Below are 18,268 nucleotides of genomic sequence, written 5' to 3' on the forward strand. Positions count from 1 at the left end.
TTCAAAAACCAACTTACAAAAACTGCTTCTAAACCCTTTATTGTGTATGAACAATTGGTTTAGGTTTCCAAGCATATTACGCACAAGATACTGATGGAAGCCCAAGCGATCGTCTAAGTAATCGAAGCACTTAGTTAAACATGCATTTACCCAAAATGTCAAATATCCACAATACGTTTAAAAATAAAACTACGTTTTTTTTACGTTTTAACATAACCATAATTTAAGTTTTGATTTTCAGCGAAGGCTGTTCTGCAGCGCTTTATTCTGAAATGGGAGAGGAAAACCAACTTGTACATTTGCTGGTTTTGATTTTTTAAATCCTCATGACACTCTTTGCTTTTGTAAGATTTGTGTAAATCTTATTACTTTAGGACTTATTTGCAGAAACCCGTTTATTTTACTTTGTGATTTTTTTGTTTTAACTTACCAAAATGCCAGCGGTTACTTTGCATGCCTTCCATCTTGACTGTTGCTATTCCGTTGTGCCGATGATGTGGCGCTGTTCGTGTAATTCCCAATGGAAGGCTATTAGATATCCCGTCGCTAGGGGTGAAAAGTATGCGGAGGCTTCATATCGGCTGCCACCGAAAGCCACTGCTCTTCCACCTCCCCCACCGGACTGGATTTCCGTAGAGGATGAGGACGACGATTCCCAATTACAAAGGGAATTAGTAATACTTCGTGGGATGCTTAAAATGTCAACATAGTCGTTGATTTTCTGAACTTGTACATACCCCTTTCTATGCTCACTTTGATTTGTACATTTTGTAAATACATTTTTCCCGGTCCTCTTGGGGCCACCAACACTTCTCTTCTAAAGTTATTTAGTAAACATTTGCGAAAATCTTTAATTATCACTCTCTATTTGGTTTCTTTTTCGTGGCTTGTGAGTTTAAGGTTTGATTTTATACGGGAATGACTTTGAGCTTGTGGATTACCGCAGATTTGGGATACATTATTGGACATTTATGCTCATGGTGAGTGTTCTCATAGTATGTGGTTGGATCGTCAGAATGGGATCGCCCGATTCTTTGCATATGTTGGTTTGCTGGGGTGATTCTCTTGCAGATCGTTTGACTCGTGAACATGTAGGGTGCACTGCATTGACGATCGTGGCGTTTGTTGCACGTATCATCCTTTCGAAAGCGTAGCGACTGATTTGATGTGTGATGATTACCCAGCCTCGTTTCCACGCTGTTTACATTCGCTGGGGGCGTGGACGGTCATCTTGCATGCGTCGACTTAGGCACTGTCGGTAGCGGCAATTGGCATGGGACGCATGTGGCCGTGCGCCTGTTTTACGAGCAGTGATGATTGTGGTGGCTTAGGTTTATTAGGGCGGGTAGCTTGCTTCCGGACTGCCTCTTCGCCACCACTTTCATCATTTTGCTGCAGCGCATGGACACGGGGACTGATTGAAATCCCACCAATTGCCTTACTGCATGTTGACTACTTACAGATTAGGTAGAGCTCCAGAGGTTGGTGGATCCACCATACCTGACTTAGGGGCTAGCACTAGGACGAATTGGTGAAGTCATGCTATTGTCGCAATAGTGATGGGGAAAAGTCAGCTTTTCGATAACAAGAAATGGTTACATTTGATATAAATATCGGAAAATTGGTCGGTACAGAATATGGACGTTAGTGTTGCTCGTGGAGTCGGGTCTCGATTGCCTCATGACTGACTCGTTTCACAAGCCAAGGGTATGGCGTGGCTAAAGTGAAATAAAGTCCTCCATCGCCACTGTTGTATGCGGCGAAAATAACCTGTATGAGTCGTGTTAAGAGGCTCTGCTTACTCGTGGTGGGCACTGAAAAGAGGTTGACACCGTTCACCTCCAGAATTATCTGTCCTGGTTGGAAAAACATGCTTCCGGAGATCGAAACCTCGTCAATTACCACAACGAGGGGTGAAGGTAGGGCGCATCTCTCCGGTCCTGCCAGTGGGGTGAAGGCGCTCCGTGGCGTAGGATACAGCGGCCGGGGCCTAGTGTTCTCGCACCATACACGCTGTGGACGGATATGCGGCGGAAACTTGACGCTCACCACGGAGACACGAATGCCCAGACCGGGGATCAGCTCGCCTGCCTCCCAAGAGTTGCGCCGCAGGGGATTATTGGAGGCCTGGGGGGGCACGTGTGTAGAGGAGAGGTGGCAAAATTGAATGAGCTCGTACAGAGTGATTGTCGTACTTGGAGACAGTCGTGCGGGAGTGGCAAGTTGCTGTTGCTGATGTAGACATCCAATGGTCACTTCGTCCCCTATTTCATGGGGAAGTGGTGAGGCAAGGGGAGCCATTGCTACTGGAACCACAGGAACTTGAAGGTTTGGTGTTTCAGCGGTACTGGAAATCTTCCTACAATCGGCGCTAAGCTGCTCGAAACAAGAAGCATTTTCGGACTCTAGGGAAAAAGGGGAAATTATTTGATGGAAGTTAAAAGAATACTTCGTCTATGGCTTAAGCAAGCGTACTCTGAATGTTGCCTCCTTGGAGTGAAATTGGTGTTCGCATGAACGAAGGCCTTATTAGCAAGGGTGCTTCCCGATTTCCATAAGGGCTGGGAAGGAAAGCTTGCTGCTGTCGAGTGCTACAGGGCGGGGATGCCGGTTCTGAACTTTGCTTAGTATGTGAAGGTGAAGATTTGCATTTTATACCTTCTGTTGTGACCACATCAATATTCTAGAAGGAAAACAGCCTGTTGAAGGCTATCTACTCGATATTTGTACTGCGATATCATCGCTCTGTTTATGTAATAGGATGCTCTGTTGTCCCTAAATTTGCGAATTCTATGAAGACTGCGGTGCCCTGACTTCATTTGAGAAGGAATTCAAAAATTGTTGTTTTTAAACAAAAAAATATTGAATTTTCGGCTGTACCTTATAGATTGCATCTGAACATGCATTCCTCTTATCAAGAGCCTTAGATAAAGCTTACTACCTGAGGATTAGTCATCACTGTTTGATCAAAGGAGCGTGATCCCTGGATTTTTCCACATTTTATTTGTTGTTGCTGATGAGATTGAAGCGCCTCCACTTTGACCATTTCTGCCACCCTGCCGGCATTCATCTCCGAGTCAAGTGTCTGCAATCGCGAAGGACTGGCGGCGGTTGAGCTGTGCACTGTTGGTGGCCTTGGAGGCTTAGTGCTAAGGCTCTCCCAACTCAGCTGACAAGGCTCTCTGCCGTTACTAACAGCAGTGGTGTACCGGTTGAGGCTCTGAATGCGACGAACACCGTATCGTTCCCTGCGACTCCTCTCTCCTACCGCCTCGTCAACTGCGACGGGAGCGGTAGTGTTGGTGACAGCGCGGGCTATGTGCGAGAGACGCTTGGCTACCTCCGCGTTGCGACTTCGGCGTCGCAGCTCGAAGCAGTCCAGTCCGATGGCTGCAGGGATCCTGCTAGCTGTGAAGGGCTTAGGGGGGTTGGGAGAGGTCGAGGGACTGCAAGGTATGGTCAGCGGCAGGTAGCAGCCCAGAGTCTTTGCTCGTTGCAAGTGCCGTCTTGTGAGGCCGGGCTGGCGTCTTATGGCAACCTTTTGTTCCGGCGCGGAATGTCTGAAAAGAAGTCGGTTTTAACTTCACAACAGCAGTAGCCGACATGGGGTCAATTAGCAGTTTTCGAAGTTTTAAATTTAGCCTATCTACAGAAAGGCTGGTTTTAGTGGCAAAACTACAGCTATGTAAAGAATTCCTCGATTCCTCATTAATTTTACCGGGAAATTGGAGAAGTATGAGGCTTGATATTTGAACTTTAAGATTGTCAGTTTACAAAAGTTCCGATAATATTGAAAAGTATGTGATGTTTAGTCACTGTAGCATTTCAGTATGAAAGCAATTTCATCGTAACTTGATTCGACCATGTCAAAAAGTTATACCTACACTCTTGCTATATTAAGTAATAATTGGTTGTAGCTAATGTGGGTAGTATGGAATATAAAAAAAACCTTGATTTGTGTAGACGATATTAATCTACTAACAAGTCATCAGTACAGATGGTGAAGAATTAAATTTGCTGTTTGTTATCTCACAGCCTGACCTGCGAACTTCCGAGCGAGTGAATTCTTAGGCCGTACACCACCGAATACCTCCCTGATGTTTGAAAGAGAATGCTGTTACCCTGACGGTATATGTAATGACAACTAAATTTACTAAATAACTCAATTAAATATTGTCTGTAAATACTACTATTATATCTCAATTGGACTCATCTGGTTTGCATTTGAATGTCTACAAAGCAAATTACGTCTGTAAAGTATTTTTGCATTTTTTTTAGTCAGTTATCGTTGCTGTGGATGAGACACCTAATAATTATTGGAAGCTGGATTTAGAGAGCGACTTAACTTGCTAATTGAACTGCGGCTGCATCCTCCTCGGGTCCCTTACGCGTTTAATTTTCGCGGATTATTAGCTATCTGCTTACTATCATAGTCTACATTTCTGTATCAATTGCTGACCCTCCTACTATCGAGCGGTGGAGTTTTGCGTCGCCAACTGCGGCATCGATTTTTGGTTATCGCATTTGCATCGCACACACTGCGCAGGCCTTCGGCACCACCGCTTCACACAGTCCCGGATCCCAAATATACCTTGTCTTGCCTTACCAGCACTTTATCATTTGGTAAATCTTACATAAACCCGTATTAAAGTAGTGCTATAAATGCTTTAAAATTAATCTGACCTGTCTTTGCGAACAAATTTGGCAAATCGTAGCTGAAAAATGCGTGATCAAATACGCGTGCAATCAGACGCGTACGGAGCTGTTCATACTTTCACAACCAAATTCCTACTGCGGTCACAATTACGTGCTCCAAAAGACTTCAATTTGACAGGAGTATCTACAGCAAGTACAAAGTGAAAGTGAGAGCAGGGCACCTTGTATGCTCTCGGTGTAGAGGGAGCGTATGGTTAGTAGGGGAAGAACTCACGCTGTGTGGACGGTAAAAGACCGAGTAAAGCCAGAGGCGGGCGGGTTGGTCTCAGAGGACTGATTCTCGGATTCGGTGCAGCTAAGGGACCACAGGGAGTCGTCCCACTCTCCTCCCCCACTGCCTCCCATTGTTGAGCTTCCCGTCTGCTGCCCCGACGGATGACCCTCCCTGGCCTCTCGGACCGCATGAATACTCTCTACTGCCATGCTTTGCTGATTAAGGTAATGAGAGGAACAAACTGTTGTTAAAAGGATTAGATATTCAGCCCTTTGAGAGCGTCAAATTCACGGAACAGTATCTCACGATGGAGAGGGGCTTATAGAACCCACTCCCTTGTTCAACAACGCAGGATTGCAACTCAACGGTAAAATAGTAAATTATATTACCTTTGGTCTTATTGTGTACTCACTAGCGAATTCTGTCGATTACTTTTGCAAATATTCCGTATATCTAGGAATATGTTCGTTAAGATTTACATCATTCTATCATCAATTTACCGATTTCGATAGTCAGCTTTTAATCTCAATTTCTCCAACGCGTTCAGCGTGAGCTACTAACGTAACATATGCCACAAAAGAATAAGCTTAAAACATGTTTTTAAAGTAATGCACCCGAGCAGTCATTTGTTGTTGACGGCTATATTCTGGTAAATTTAATAAAGTGACAGGTGGATTGAAGCTCATTACCCACAAAAATTCCTGCCCCACAATTGACGCATCATTCCTCAGTAAACTAACAGCTGAGATCGCGTTGTACACTTCTGAGAATGAGTCGAACGTCGGCGCCACTGAGTCAGCGGATCTGTTCAACTTGAGATAAATACCAGGAAAATTTTATGACACAAGTGCCTCAAAAGAAGGTCCATGAAAAATTGGATCAATCCAATTTAACCTCGCAACGTTATTACCAATCCACCAAACATGAAAGAAATATTTTACGAACGACACTTAGCATTTGAGATGCTATGGAAAAACTACTTGGCATAAAAATCTGTTAATTGATGGCGGTGGGAAAAGAGACACTTCCATAAAAACTGCCAAAGCAATTATCGTTTTCGTTTCATCCAACCCCAAAGGGCTCCAGCCTCTTTGGTCGCCGACCGATTGTTTGCCGTTGGCATTAAGTCTAGCGGGCGCATTAATGCAATCCAAACGGGAAGCGTAGGAAAGTGAGGTGCAATTAAAATAAGGTAATTCAATTTAAAATAATATTTATTTGTCAGCTAATTACCCTATACCTTTTGTTGTCATTCCATATGCACAGCGTTTTTGACTCAAAAGGAAAATTATGACATATTCATTAGAAAATGCAATTTGAAGATGACCGTTAAATCCATAAAAGTGGTAGTGTAAATACAGAATCAAGTGAAAATTAAGTTGATTTAAACCCATCCGCAGAATCATTCCTTCCGTGCACATCTAAATTACTTACTTTCCTTGTAATTTTCTGCAAATTTCCGGCTATTTAGCGCACCGACGTATCACACTCAAATAGGGAATGGTATAACGAGTATGAAGTGATTTTTACTAAGTGTACCCACGGAGGCACACCACTTCGGGGGTTTTAGTTACTATGACACGATGATATTGTCTGACAGACAAATGGGAATTCACTCAAGAAACTTCTTCTGTTGACAATACATTAATTTTGGTCGAGAACATGGCGTTATGTCTGTACCTGTCAGCAATGAAATGCGAATGGAATGCGTAACTGTCCTAATGATACGGGCAGACAACTTTGGTCAGCGTTTTCAATTTAGTATACTTGACTTATTAACAAGCCGCACCCTTAAATGAATAATGAACGAAAACGGAGTTGTTGAGAATAGATTTAACAATAACTCAGAGTGGTTTGACATCTCGTTACAGTGTAAAAATGAAGGATAATCGAAAAAGTTTAAGAAGACTGAAGTACATCTCGAGCATTTTCAAAGAATATTTCCACGTGACAGCGCGATTTGAAAGTGGCTACCTGTAAGACCATAGAAGTAGACCTTTAAACACTGACCAGTGTGAATTGGTAACTTCACTGGCGATCAAAGTCCGACCCACGCAGACATCAGTTGTGGGGTAAGAACAAGCTACCACGTAGTGTAAACACGTGAGACAATAGAATGACCACTGGCATCCAGACTAGGTTATATTTTATCACTTATACCCCGTAAATAGAAGGCATCGTGCTTTGTGGACACGGGCAAAAAATCTTTCTTCTTAGGTGAAATTGTGATGCAAAACTTATTCAAGGTGTGACCCGATTCAGTAACAGATCCACCAAAACATTCTACCGAGGCAAGCAGCATAAATATCGAATTTACCAATTCATAGTATTTTTACTGAAGCAGTGAAATGGTCAACGTTCAGGTCTACTAATAAACGCTAGATGTTAAGTAATTTGATACTAAATAGATCCCGTGAGTACAAACTGTTTCAACGTTTGTTATACACTCTGAAATGTGTACGTCTCTTTTATCCTTCTTTTCAGCTTAAGACACAATTTTACTGAAGGAGAAATAACGTGAAAGTGCTACCACCTGATATCACATGCCACTGTTACTTCACCCCAGCCCGAAAAACATCGCAAAGGGAACGGCTCGCTAAGACAGTGGCATATCATGAAAGCGTGGAACCAGCTAGTTGAACTAGGCTGGCGTCAGGTGAATCAACCGTTGAAAATGGAGACAGCAGCCTTCCAGAAAATATCTAAGTGTTTAAGAACTAATGGGAAATGGTAAAAAACCAGTAACATGCTTATACCATAACAGATTTCACCTCCACTAAGTCAATCATGCTCAAAGCCGCAGAAGTGACAAGCGAGTTGGGGGGTCATTTACTTTACTCTTTTATGGCATCGGTTCTTCATGAACCACCTTATAATTAATAAAATGTTAAAACACACTCAAGCACTTGCTTTGCAATTTACAGCTGCGAATGAGATTAATCATGGAAGAAAGGGAGGATGATCAGGCTTGCAGTAAAATGTCCGAAGTTTTGGCAGAAATCGCATGTTGGTGTGGCGAAAGGCATGGCGTTAGGAAAGGCAAGAAATGACTCACATCGCTGAGCAGGCAGATGTGCTCTGTGTGTGCCTTGGCGGTTGTGTGAGTAAAGGCCTCATGTGCAGGTTGGCGTGAAGTCGGCGCAAGCACTCGTGTGTGCAGGCGTGTGCCTCCATGTGACGGCTGGTCCACATACACACACTTGTGCACCGCGAAGAAGTGACCTTTGGGTGCGTGGCTGGCGGGCCAATCGACGGGTGAGCGCAACCGTGATATGAGCGCGCTCGTCAATGCACACACGAAACAGGAACGGCAACACCTTCTGCAGTGCCGCAGTCACGGCATTTCACTACGACAGGCTGTTATGTGAAGCCATCGTTTGCAGCTCGATCCTCAGCAGGCGGACGCCATTGTCACTACCCCTGTTACCCTTCCTGGAATGTCGAAGAGTAGCGCATCCTGCTACTTTCAATAAAACCAATGACTCTGCTAGCTGAAGATTTCAGGCCTACTTTTGCTCTACTTTTTTTAAAATAAAATTCGAACTGGTAGTACGTAAGTCTTTGAGTGGGAAGCATTTTAAAAACACGTTCAACCCGTATCACTGCCTATAATTTTTCTGAAGGACAGAAATGGATTGATACCATTACATCTAGCACAATCGGGAAGCTTGCTCAGGTGCCTCTTACATCCTGAGGGAATTTTAACTAACCAAAATTTAAATTCAGTGATTCCATTCCAAATAGAGGTTTTACTTTCCTTTTCTTCTCATTTCCAAGCGTAAATTGCAAAGCAAGTGCTTGAGTGTGTTTTAACATTTTAAATGGACATATCAATGGGGTTAAACTACCTTTGTTATCGAAAACCACAGCAAACATGTATCGTTTTAAATATTGGTTGAATATGTTAATTAGTCCAGCAATTGCGGTGGGATGGCATTACATAAATTATCACACTACCGGATAGCTTTGAAACTAGAAGTATATGAAATAGGTCATTTGTAGTGCAATTAAATAGGAAAACTGAACACTCTTTGAAAGTTCGTGCTTTTGCCATTTAAATACCATGTATAAATGCCAGTGTCACTAAGGCAGGTTTACATTATTTAAATGTAGAATGAAACCTACTTTACCCTATTTAAGCGATTTTAGTTCAGGTGTATACTAAAAGACTAGGAGGGATGGATCAGGTGTCTGGTGCCTTTTTCGACCGCTAAAAAGGGCTTGAACTTCCGCCCCGCAAACGCATCATGCTTATTCCCAATGTCGACTATTGACAGTCAGAGGAGTTTTTTGATTATTACCAAAATGATTTTGGGTTAGAATGAAGAATTCACTAACTTATCATGTTAAAGATAATAGCCTGAAATGCGACAATTACTGTGTAGATCTACTGAAAGTTCTAAAATGTTATCTTGAACGTTTCCACGTCGTTGTTCCGAGGTCGGCTCATTTCTAGAAGTTGAAAGCTAAGTTTGCGACTGTGTGCAGTGATAAATATAACCTTTTCAACGAAATCATGAAGGTCTCTGAACATTACCAAGCCCTTTCAGGAATGCTTTTCTTCTAATAATATCAATAATAAGGGACTCGGTATTCCGCAATTATGGAATTTTGTTTATCAACTTGAATAAATGGTCACTGATGGTTCCACTAGGTGGTAGTGACCTGTAAACAACAGACAGTGAATGCCAGTCCTTTGGAAAAGTGCAACTCATTTTTACACTTATTTGTTTTGCATGACGGAGTTGTACGAAAGTGTTGGAACTTCATACTTTAATTTTAGACTGAAGTGCACACCTAAAAATGACTTAGCTTTTGTATTTATTTTGTCCCAAAGTCAGCTATCATGAAAAAATCAACCTTCCACTTACAATACGATCCATATACATAAAATAAGTCGGATAAAATTTTGCAGAATGTGGCGGATTAAACGAATGAGACAGCCTATTAAAATGCCCTCACAGCACCGCCCCATTGTGGCACTTAATGCAGGTTGGGGGAATTTTGCGCAACCGGGGGGATGGTTGGGTGAGCTACTCTATCAAATTCGGCATTTTACTTCTCACTAAAGACTTTAGGGTCACAAAAGTGATGAATGCACTTAAAAAAATGTCCCATGGGCCGTGGTGCTAATCTATGCACATCATGTTATGACACCGAATGTTGTGACATTTAAATGGGGAACCGGACAATGTCTTCGAGGATCACTTATGTCAAATAGGCAATTTATTCTTCAAGCCTTTTCATCTACCCAATGAAGGGACGCTGTTTCTGTGTAACCAAGGCCAAAGAAGCACTATCTCATCTTGGGATAAGTTAGCTAAGCACCAGATGCTGGGAAATTTTGCCATTCGCCACGCAATGGCTTAATCCCTCCTGGTCACAATTTTTCAGTGTACCAAGTTATCCTCGAGACGGAGAATAAAGCAAGCAATATCTTTCATTCTTAAGTAAAATGCGAATATCGCACAAGGGAACACCACTTTTGTCATGCTGTGCATGGGAATCGCCATAATTGGGGTCACGTGAGACCCGTCTTCCGCATGTGATCGTGTGTCGAGCTGTACGCTGGACACAGAAGAAGAACCAGATATCCTTAATTTGTACTACACCCCAAGTACATCGTGTTGTGATTTTACATATTTACGCATTAAACGGTCGATCAAACGGAAGCATAGCGATTAATAAGGTTATCATGGTGGTGTTTTATCTAGCCCATAGTACACAAAGGATTTTGAGAGAAGGAATAAACCCTTTTGCTGAATTTTTGGCCGTTTTTTTTAGAAATGATACGGACTTACAATTTTCCGAAATTATGATTTGGATGCTGATTTTCACGAGTATTCTTGAGGATGGGTAGGTCAATGACTGTGTTGTGGGGCAGAAAATAAACTTGTTCTAACAAAGTGTTAAATAATCCATTTCGCTTTTCGCTAATACTCTAATTACCCATAAATAAAGTACAGCTACAACAACAAACAGTGGTGTGAGATTCCTGCGGTGACGGCGTGTCTTCTCCGTTGCGTTACTGTAAAAGAAGTTATGAAAAACTATTACCTTACATTTGCCGCCTTAAAGAATGGAACAAAATCATGTCGTTTACAAATTTGAAGCAATTAATTTGCCGTAGCAAAAGTGTTTCAACAGCAAGCCACTATCTTCCACGACATTATTTTGCCTACGCATTTATGCTGCGATTAATGAAATGCAAACGTTGATTGACTTGATATTATAGCTTCTTCTGACTGCACCATAGCGCCCTTCCCTCCTTACACGCAAAGTCAGTTGTGCCGTAGGCTTCCAAATGAAAATGATTTCTGTAGTGGAATTTGCTAACACTCCCGAAGGAGAAATAGCTATGTACTATCGAGTAAAACGATAAATATAGATCTGAATGATTGCATCCGATTGGCACAATAATGTTATTCATTTCCAAAATTAAACCTGTGTACTAAGCACAAGCCTAAAATCCATCACGTACGAATATCATCATTTACTTTGCGGCCTTCGTAGAAAAAAGTTGTACCGACAAGTAGAAATGGCTACGCTCCCCCAGTAAGCGATGATGAGGTCCGCTTGCACCTTATGGATGGATGTTATGCGCACGAATGTCTACTAACACTTTCTCACTAGAGCATGCGTTTTACGCCAATGTCTAGGAAACGCGGTGCCCAAGGCACAGCATAATCGTGACCTATAACGGCCTTGGATTAACTTTATGAATTAAAATTTGAAAGGAAATCGTGCGCAAACGCGTCCACGGTTAAATGTCACTTGAGCATGAACAGGTAATTAAAGCTGTGTGGATGTAATATTAATTTAACTGCTTGAAATATCAGTAGCCCGTCCACCCTCGTATTTTAAGCCTTTTTGGATAGCAGAGGCACTGTGATGCTGTAATCCGCGAGTTTTCTTTCGATAAACAGAAAACGAATGGTCAAATTAGCAGATATACCTAAATTACTCTGGCACTATTGAAACAAATCTTTATTAAACAAGTTCGTTTCTTGAGGTTGACATTCTACTGCCCTAGTATTGCCATCCTCTTTGCTCAATATGCATACGATGGTGGTTGCATGATCTGAGTTGCTTAAACTTTGTGCATGACCGCGGCAGCAACGGGAGGAGTCGTTATTAAAGGTGCTACAAATCAATTGCAACAGAGTTCCAGAAGAATTCGAACAAAGTATAATACGGCTTCCCAACTTTAAAGAAGTTAAATTTAAACATGCTAAGTACTTGGGTAAATTGTGGAGCCTAAAGTGTGGATATCGCCTTACTCATCAGAGGACGTCAAGTCCCTCCCTTACTGCCTCCTATCCACCCTGAGCTCCAATTATCGCATAGTACTTCGTCGTTTTGTGTGCTTAGGATTTTTGCTAATTCCCAGATTTAATAATTCTAAAAAAGGCAAAGATAGCCTACCCTCCTGCCACACAGTCTGGGAGTCACGGCATAGATCCACATCGAGTGCACGTGGCAATGCGACAGCCAGGTGTCACACGCACACTGTTGCACCACCCACTGCACTTTAAGCGCAATCCTCTTACAGATCACCCAAAGAAAAGCGATGTATTTTGTATCCCACCTTGACCCCTTTTCAACATAAACACTAAAACGGTACACAAAGCATAATTGCGTTTTTAGTCGAAGTGGTTACAATCATACATCTGCGGGTGAATTTCCCCCTGTCTCGTTTTTCCTACCTGCCATGGTGATGCGCATTCTTTCACAGGAAGGGACTGCTCCTCCTCAGTGCCGGATCAGTTATTTTTTAAGTAGTGTGACACAATGCAAGTCCATTTACCGACAGTACCTATACAATCTGCTTGGCCGTAATGTGAAGCGACGAAGTAAGGGCTGGAAGCATCAATATCTTCGGTCCCAAGCTGCATGGCGAAGCATACTCCACGCTTCACCTTATCGTCGCTTCAAGCGCATGTGCTTACACCGAGCCATGACACTGCCTAACGAAGATGCACTTCGACAAGTGACGCATTAATCATGGTGGGATGATTTTTGAGGGATTTTCGACTTGCAAATAATTAACCTAATAGAGTACTGCTCTGCATATTAAAAGAAGTTTAGTGCAATTTTTTCGCAGAAATTGCTTTACACCATCATGTCCTAGTGACATCATATTACTGGCTTTAAGACCTTAGAAGATTACATCTGTTTGCATAATTACTTTTAAAGTATTTTTCGCTTTCACTTTCCGTCAGGTCTTTCCTTGAGAAGTCGTTTTTCCTACCCATTCAGTATGACATTGTTTTGGAGCATACTTTTCTCCATACTTTGAGAAAAATTTCCACACTAATAAAAAAAACTGCATAAATTGATCGCACGATGACACCTAGTCACCGTGTCATAGATTCTGTAGCCCATAAAAGTTTATTTAGGCTGGTTGTAGGTCTCTTGCTTGACCTCTCGTGGACTAGAGAGCATGTGAATGTGTTACTACAAGTCTTCTTGAGTTCTTAAATACCTTGCTCTATGTAGGTAGATTGAATTAACCCGGGGTATCGATAGACTGTATTTCTATTGCACATACTTGTTTAAAGTCAAGCTTCAATGTGTTATAATATCAACGACTTCTGTAAAGAAATATGCCGAAATACATCGCAAACAGAATGCGACATGACTGGATGAGCCTTCTTCACCCACAGTTGCCTTCACAGGAACTCAAAGCACATCGGCGATACGGCAGTGTTGCTGGTCACAGTTTTTGTGATATTTGTTATAATCTTGACGGGTAATATATGTTTCGGTATAAAAATCAAGGGTAAGTTAAATTTTTCCAATTTCCCCTCCCAACAATAGAATTACTGAAGAATCCAGAAGATACATGTGGGTTTTTTGATTGGATGAAAATTGCAATCTCTTGGGACCGACTGAAGGGACGAGTGAAATAAATACTTTGCATCAAAAAATATCGGAAAAGGACATTTAGAGTCCTGAAACACCGGTACGGCGATATTTTAATCTGGTAAATTCGCCTCCAGTTTCTAGGCAGCTTTACGACAAAGGATTTTAAAGGTTGCTTTATTTTAATGAAGTCAGTTTGAAATCTTGAACGAAAATAAGTATAAAGCTCACAATTTTCACACGAAATACGGGAATTTTCTAAATTAACCAATTCGATCCCATTTGTAACATCTCCATTTAACGAAGGAAGGCTTGGAATACTTTGCAGATCGGTAAAATACTTCATTATAGCGTTTGACGATACGTAATTGTCAGCCTTTGACTCGTGTTTTAGTAGTGGTGGTAACTAGTCATCTTAGAATACTCAGTAAGTATATTGCACATGTTGCCGGCAAAAACGGTGAGCAAGCCCAAATACTACCTTTGAGAAGGCTGTCCTATTCATTACAATTACACTTTAACATTTTCTATGAGGAATAAAACCGATTCCACCAACTCTATTCGCACACCGTTTCAAATTCTCTTAAGTGTAAAAAGTTAAATATGGGCTGAAACAAAAAAATGTTGTCCAGTTGGGGTATTAGCTGCTCTACGAGGTGTAACAATGAGCTAAGAATGGTTTGTAAAGCATGTGTTGTTCGAAGCAGACCAAGAAAACTTACAAGCTACCGCAAGGAACAATGAGATAGCATTAGGCGTTAAGAATGTTTTACAAAGTGGGTCAAGACGCCGTCGGTAACTGATATTTGAACTTTGCGATTAGTGTGTCGTTTGCCTCCTTAATGACTAACTCCAATTCAGTCAGAAAATCCTTGAGTCGTTGATTCTCTATTTTGAGGAATTCCACTTCGCGTACATCCATCAAAAAGCGGTCCTTCCTTTGTGCTCTCGACTTTCGTGAGGCCTCGTTGTTCTTACGGCGTCGCTCAAGGTCCTTTTCAGTGGCCGTCAAAATCTTCTTTTGATTCGACTTCCCTATTTTCGAGTCTCTCTCATTTATTTCAGAGACGTTCTAAAATTCATTTATTTGCGTTTAGATTCGGCAAATGGTTTCCTGGTTAGTAGTATTTCGGTACAGGTATAACCGTGCAACTCTTTCTTGGAGGTTCTGAACACACCTGTAAGATTTTTACGATTAGTAGTCCCTTATAAATGTATCAAGGACTAAATTCATAAATAAATAATTAAAGCGCTTTTCAAACCCTAACGAATTGCTCATTTTCGTTTCAAATAAGCTATCAAACAAGGAATGGCAATAGTAGGCACGACATTATTTCTGGTATCTATCCAAGTGAAGGCTAAAATTTCAAAAGTTTCTAATTAAAAAATGAGGTTTTCAGCGGTTGCGTGGATATACGCTGTTGAGTATGCTTGAGCTCAAGTATTCATGTTGCCTCTTATGCTCCTCGGGCTTAATTCACAATCATATACACAACTTTAGCCTAGATGCTTCAGGCAACAATGCGTGACTTGACAGTTTGTCAATTGTTTCTACAGCTCTCAACCTAATATAATTTCCAAACCAAATCAGGCACATTTAATGAAACTCTTCCAGTGATTTCCACTCAGACACACTTGAAATTGCATAGATAAACTGCAATACTTATTCATCAATACGGGACTTATTATGATCTCAGTTATTTTAACAGAATCTACGCTGCACAACACAATTGCGCAATCGGGGTTCGACGCTCAAATTTTGAATATACAAAACCAGAATGTGGAAGCAGGCGCTTTTTTAATCCATGTAAACGGGACAAATTGCATTCACCGATATCCCCGTGTCCTCTTGGGCAAAAATAGGGAAAAATTACGCTTGATCTTGGTCGTAGTCACAAACCCTTCCTTAATGACTTGTACTCTGCCATAGCAAGTAAACGATGCTTACGTGGTTAAGAAGGATAGCGGGATGCGGTGCGACAATCTCGGGCGACGTGTTGTCGGGCTCGACGACAGACAAGCTGCAAAGCTGTTCATCCGTGGCGAAGCTGACGCTGCCCACCTCGCTCCCGCTGACGGTGCTGTTCGGCGAGGCGGTTCTTCGTGGTGGCTCCGTAGGGAGATCTAGATCCACCATATTCTGCGTAGTCGAGGAAATTGGGCAGCCAGTTCCATACTCAAAGCCGTAGTTTGGCACACGGAAGTGTTCGCATCTAAAGTTAAAGTAAATTAGTTTGCTCCGCCTCAGTTGCTACAAGATAATAGATCATTTGATGAAAACTAAAATGTACTCTTTAGAACCGGGTGGAACGCATAATTACCAGTATTTTGTGGCGATACTCTGATACTATATTATCTTTTGATCTAAAATAAATACCGGAAAACAATGGTAATCTGGGTCTATACAGCCTTAACATATGCCAATAGTAAAGAATACTGCCTAAAATTAAGGTAGATAAAAATACAAAGAGTTAATAGTTTATTCCCATCTTGAAACTATCTATTAAACATTTTCACACAGAAAAAAAAACGATCTATGCTGAAGCACTTTAATTAAAATCGGGCTGTTAATTACACCTACAAATCATGTTCAGATCAATTTCAGTGAGAGGCGTGATGGGTGGGAGTTGACAGGAGTAGTCTAACTTACCTTGTTTCCTGGGGCATCCCGCCATTGTAGGCCTGCTGAGCCCTGCCGTTCGGAGCGCCAAACTCCTCTCTCACAGGGGCAAAGGCGTGCGCAGAGGGGCTCAGTGCGGCTGCGCCTGCGAAGTAGGACGTGTACTGCGCGGCACTGGGCTCGTAGTAGGTCTCAGCTCTTGCAGGGAAGAGGTGAGCCTCCCCACTGTCCCAGCGACAACCTCCACTGTCACTATAGAATGAGGGTGTCATAAGCGTGTCGTAGGCCTTCGGATAAAGGACGGACTCTGTCCGATACGAGCGAAAATCCTCCGTTTGCGAATGCGTCGAAGAGAATGGAACCATTGCTATTTCTGTTGATGTTGTTGTTCTATCTGAAGGAAGCCAGTAAGCGCCAAACATTATTGTTCTCAACATAATACACATGTTCTCCAAAAGTAGTTCTGCCCTTACTATAGGATTAAAATTTTTATGCACTTCGACGTTAGCCACAACAAAGCAATTATATTTGGTAGACAAAGTCATGGGGTCGAACGGATAAAAGGTCAAATCACATCCATGATATATTCTGATGGAAAATTTTGGGTACTTATCAGAAATTCTGATCCTCTCATGATTATGAGTGCATTTGAGAGTGAAATATTTTACTTTGAGGGAAAGTCAGTTATCCTCTAATAAATAACCTCACCTATTTCGCCTAAATTTCTGTAAAATTTATGCCTACAGCATAATGACTAACATTGATACGCCGTTAATTTTAGACTTCTGGGTACACGATGCCATTAGACCAAAAAGCCGCACCTCATTGACAAACTTCGACGCCGTGAAACCGCGGGCATATTTAAAACTTTCTTAACCAAAAACTCACAGCATTCAACTTGAAAGCCATGAGGTACGGTCTCGGGGAAAGTGGCAATAATGAATAGCACTGTCCATTTTGTTGCTTATTATGTGGAGTAAACTCGACTTGATTTGATGCTTTTGCTGCCTCTTCACCTGAGTAAAAGTGTTTCGGTATATTTTAAAATGTTGAATTTATAGTGCGAAGTTCGGCAATCTCGACAATACAGCAGAATCAGTTGCCAGAAATAGGAATAGAGTGGAAACGATTCGCGAAAATTTTCTTCAATCATTTACCGTAAAGTATTTTCAGGCCACCTGAAAGGCTTGAAAAGACACCATAGGTCCATAAATGGGGTGTGTGATTTTGTACGGTACAAGTACAACTTATTCGCACCTAATCAGACTGTTTTCAAAATCTCAAAATAATGAAAGTAAACATAATTGGATGCAGGCTTGGAAGAATCAATTGCCATTTTTTTTCGCACGATTGAAGGTGTAGTAAATTAAAGCGATACTTAGTGTCAGGTCAGAGAAACAAACCGCTGCCATCCAAGTCGTACAGATCAGAAGTTTCCAGAAGGTCCCATACTCTCACTTGATATCTGACCACAAATCAGGAAATTTGTTTCTTAGTCGGCCATCTCAATCACCTTTGGCTGCCTGATAGTAGTAAAAGTACCCACTACTTTTACGTTTACCAACTGGTTACGCAACTGTTAACCAGCAGCCTTAACCTAGTTCATTGAGCCTTGGTGTGTGATAGCTGATTGTAGTGATGCCTTTATCTGCTTGCTGCCGCCCGTTCTCAAGCGTTTTTTTTGGCAGCTAAAGTGCCCATTCCCCCTTTAAATTGAGCCGATACTGTTTAATCCAATAGAGAAGCCCTCCACGAGCTTCTCTTTAATTACGAATTCTGGTGGAAAAAGGCATTCCTATACAACCGCTGAATATGAGTTAACAAGATCTTCCAAAGTATAGCACAAGAAAATC

General features: G+C 41.8%; 2 protein-coding genes across 2 annotated transcripts; both read right to left on the bottom strand. All coding sequences in view use genetic code 11, as the record gives it.

Moving 5' to 3' along the window:
- Positions 1-1,644: 1,644 nt before the first annotated feature.
- Positions 1,645-5,139, bottom strand: EGR_09598 (hypothetical protein; the record flags this gene model as incomplete). Its single annotated transcript, XM_024498847.1, has 4 exons — positions 1,645-1,718; positions 1,803-2,376; positions 2,942-3,560; positions 4,931-5,139. 4 exons carry the CDS (start codon positions 5,137-5,139, stop codon positions 1,645-1,647), a joined length of 1,476 nt encoding a protein of 491 aa, XP_024346724.1.
- Positions 5,140-14,576: 9,437 nt separating this feature from the next.
- On the bottom strand, positions 14,577-16,780 carry EGR_09599 (hypothetical protein; the record flags this gene model as incomplete). Its single annotated transcript, XM_024498848.1, has 3 exons — positions 14,577-14,867; positions 15,744-16,008; positions 16,446-16,780. 3 exons carry the CDS (start codon positions 16,778-16,780, stop codon positions 14,577-14,579), a joined length of 891 nt encoding a protein of 296 aa, XP_024346725.1.
- Positions 16,781-18,268: the final 1,488 nt, after the last annotated feature.

This window comes from Echinococcus granulosus, assembly GCF_000524195.1.
Source record: "Echinococcus granulosus chromosome Unknown EG_S00156, whole genome shotgun sequence".
Classification (NCBI taxonomy): domain Eukaryota; kingdom Metazoa; phylum Platyhelminthes; class Cestoda; order Cyclophyllidea; family Taeniidae; genus Echinococcus; species Echinococcus granulosus.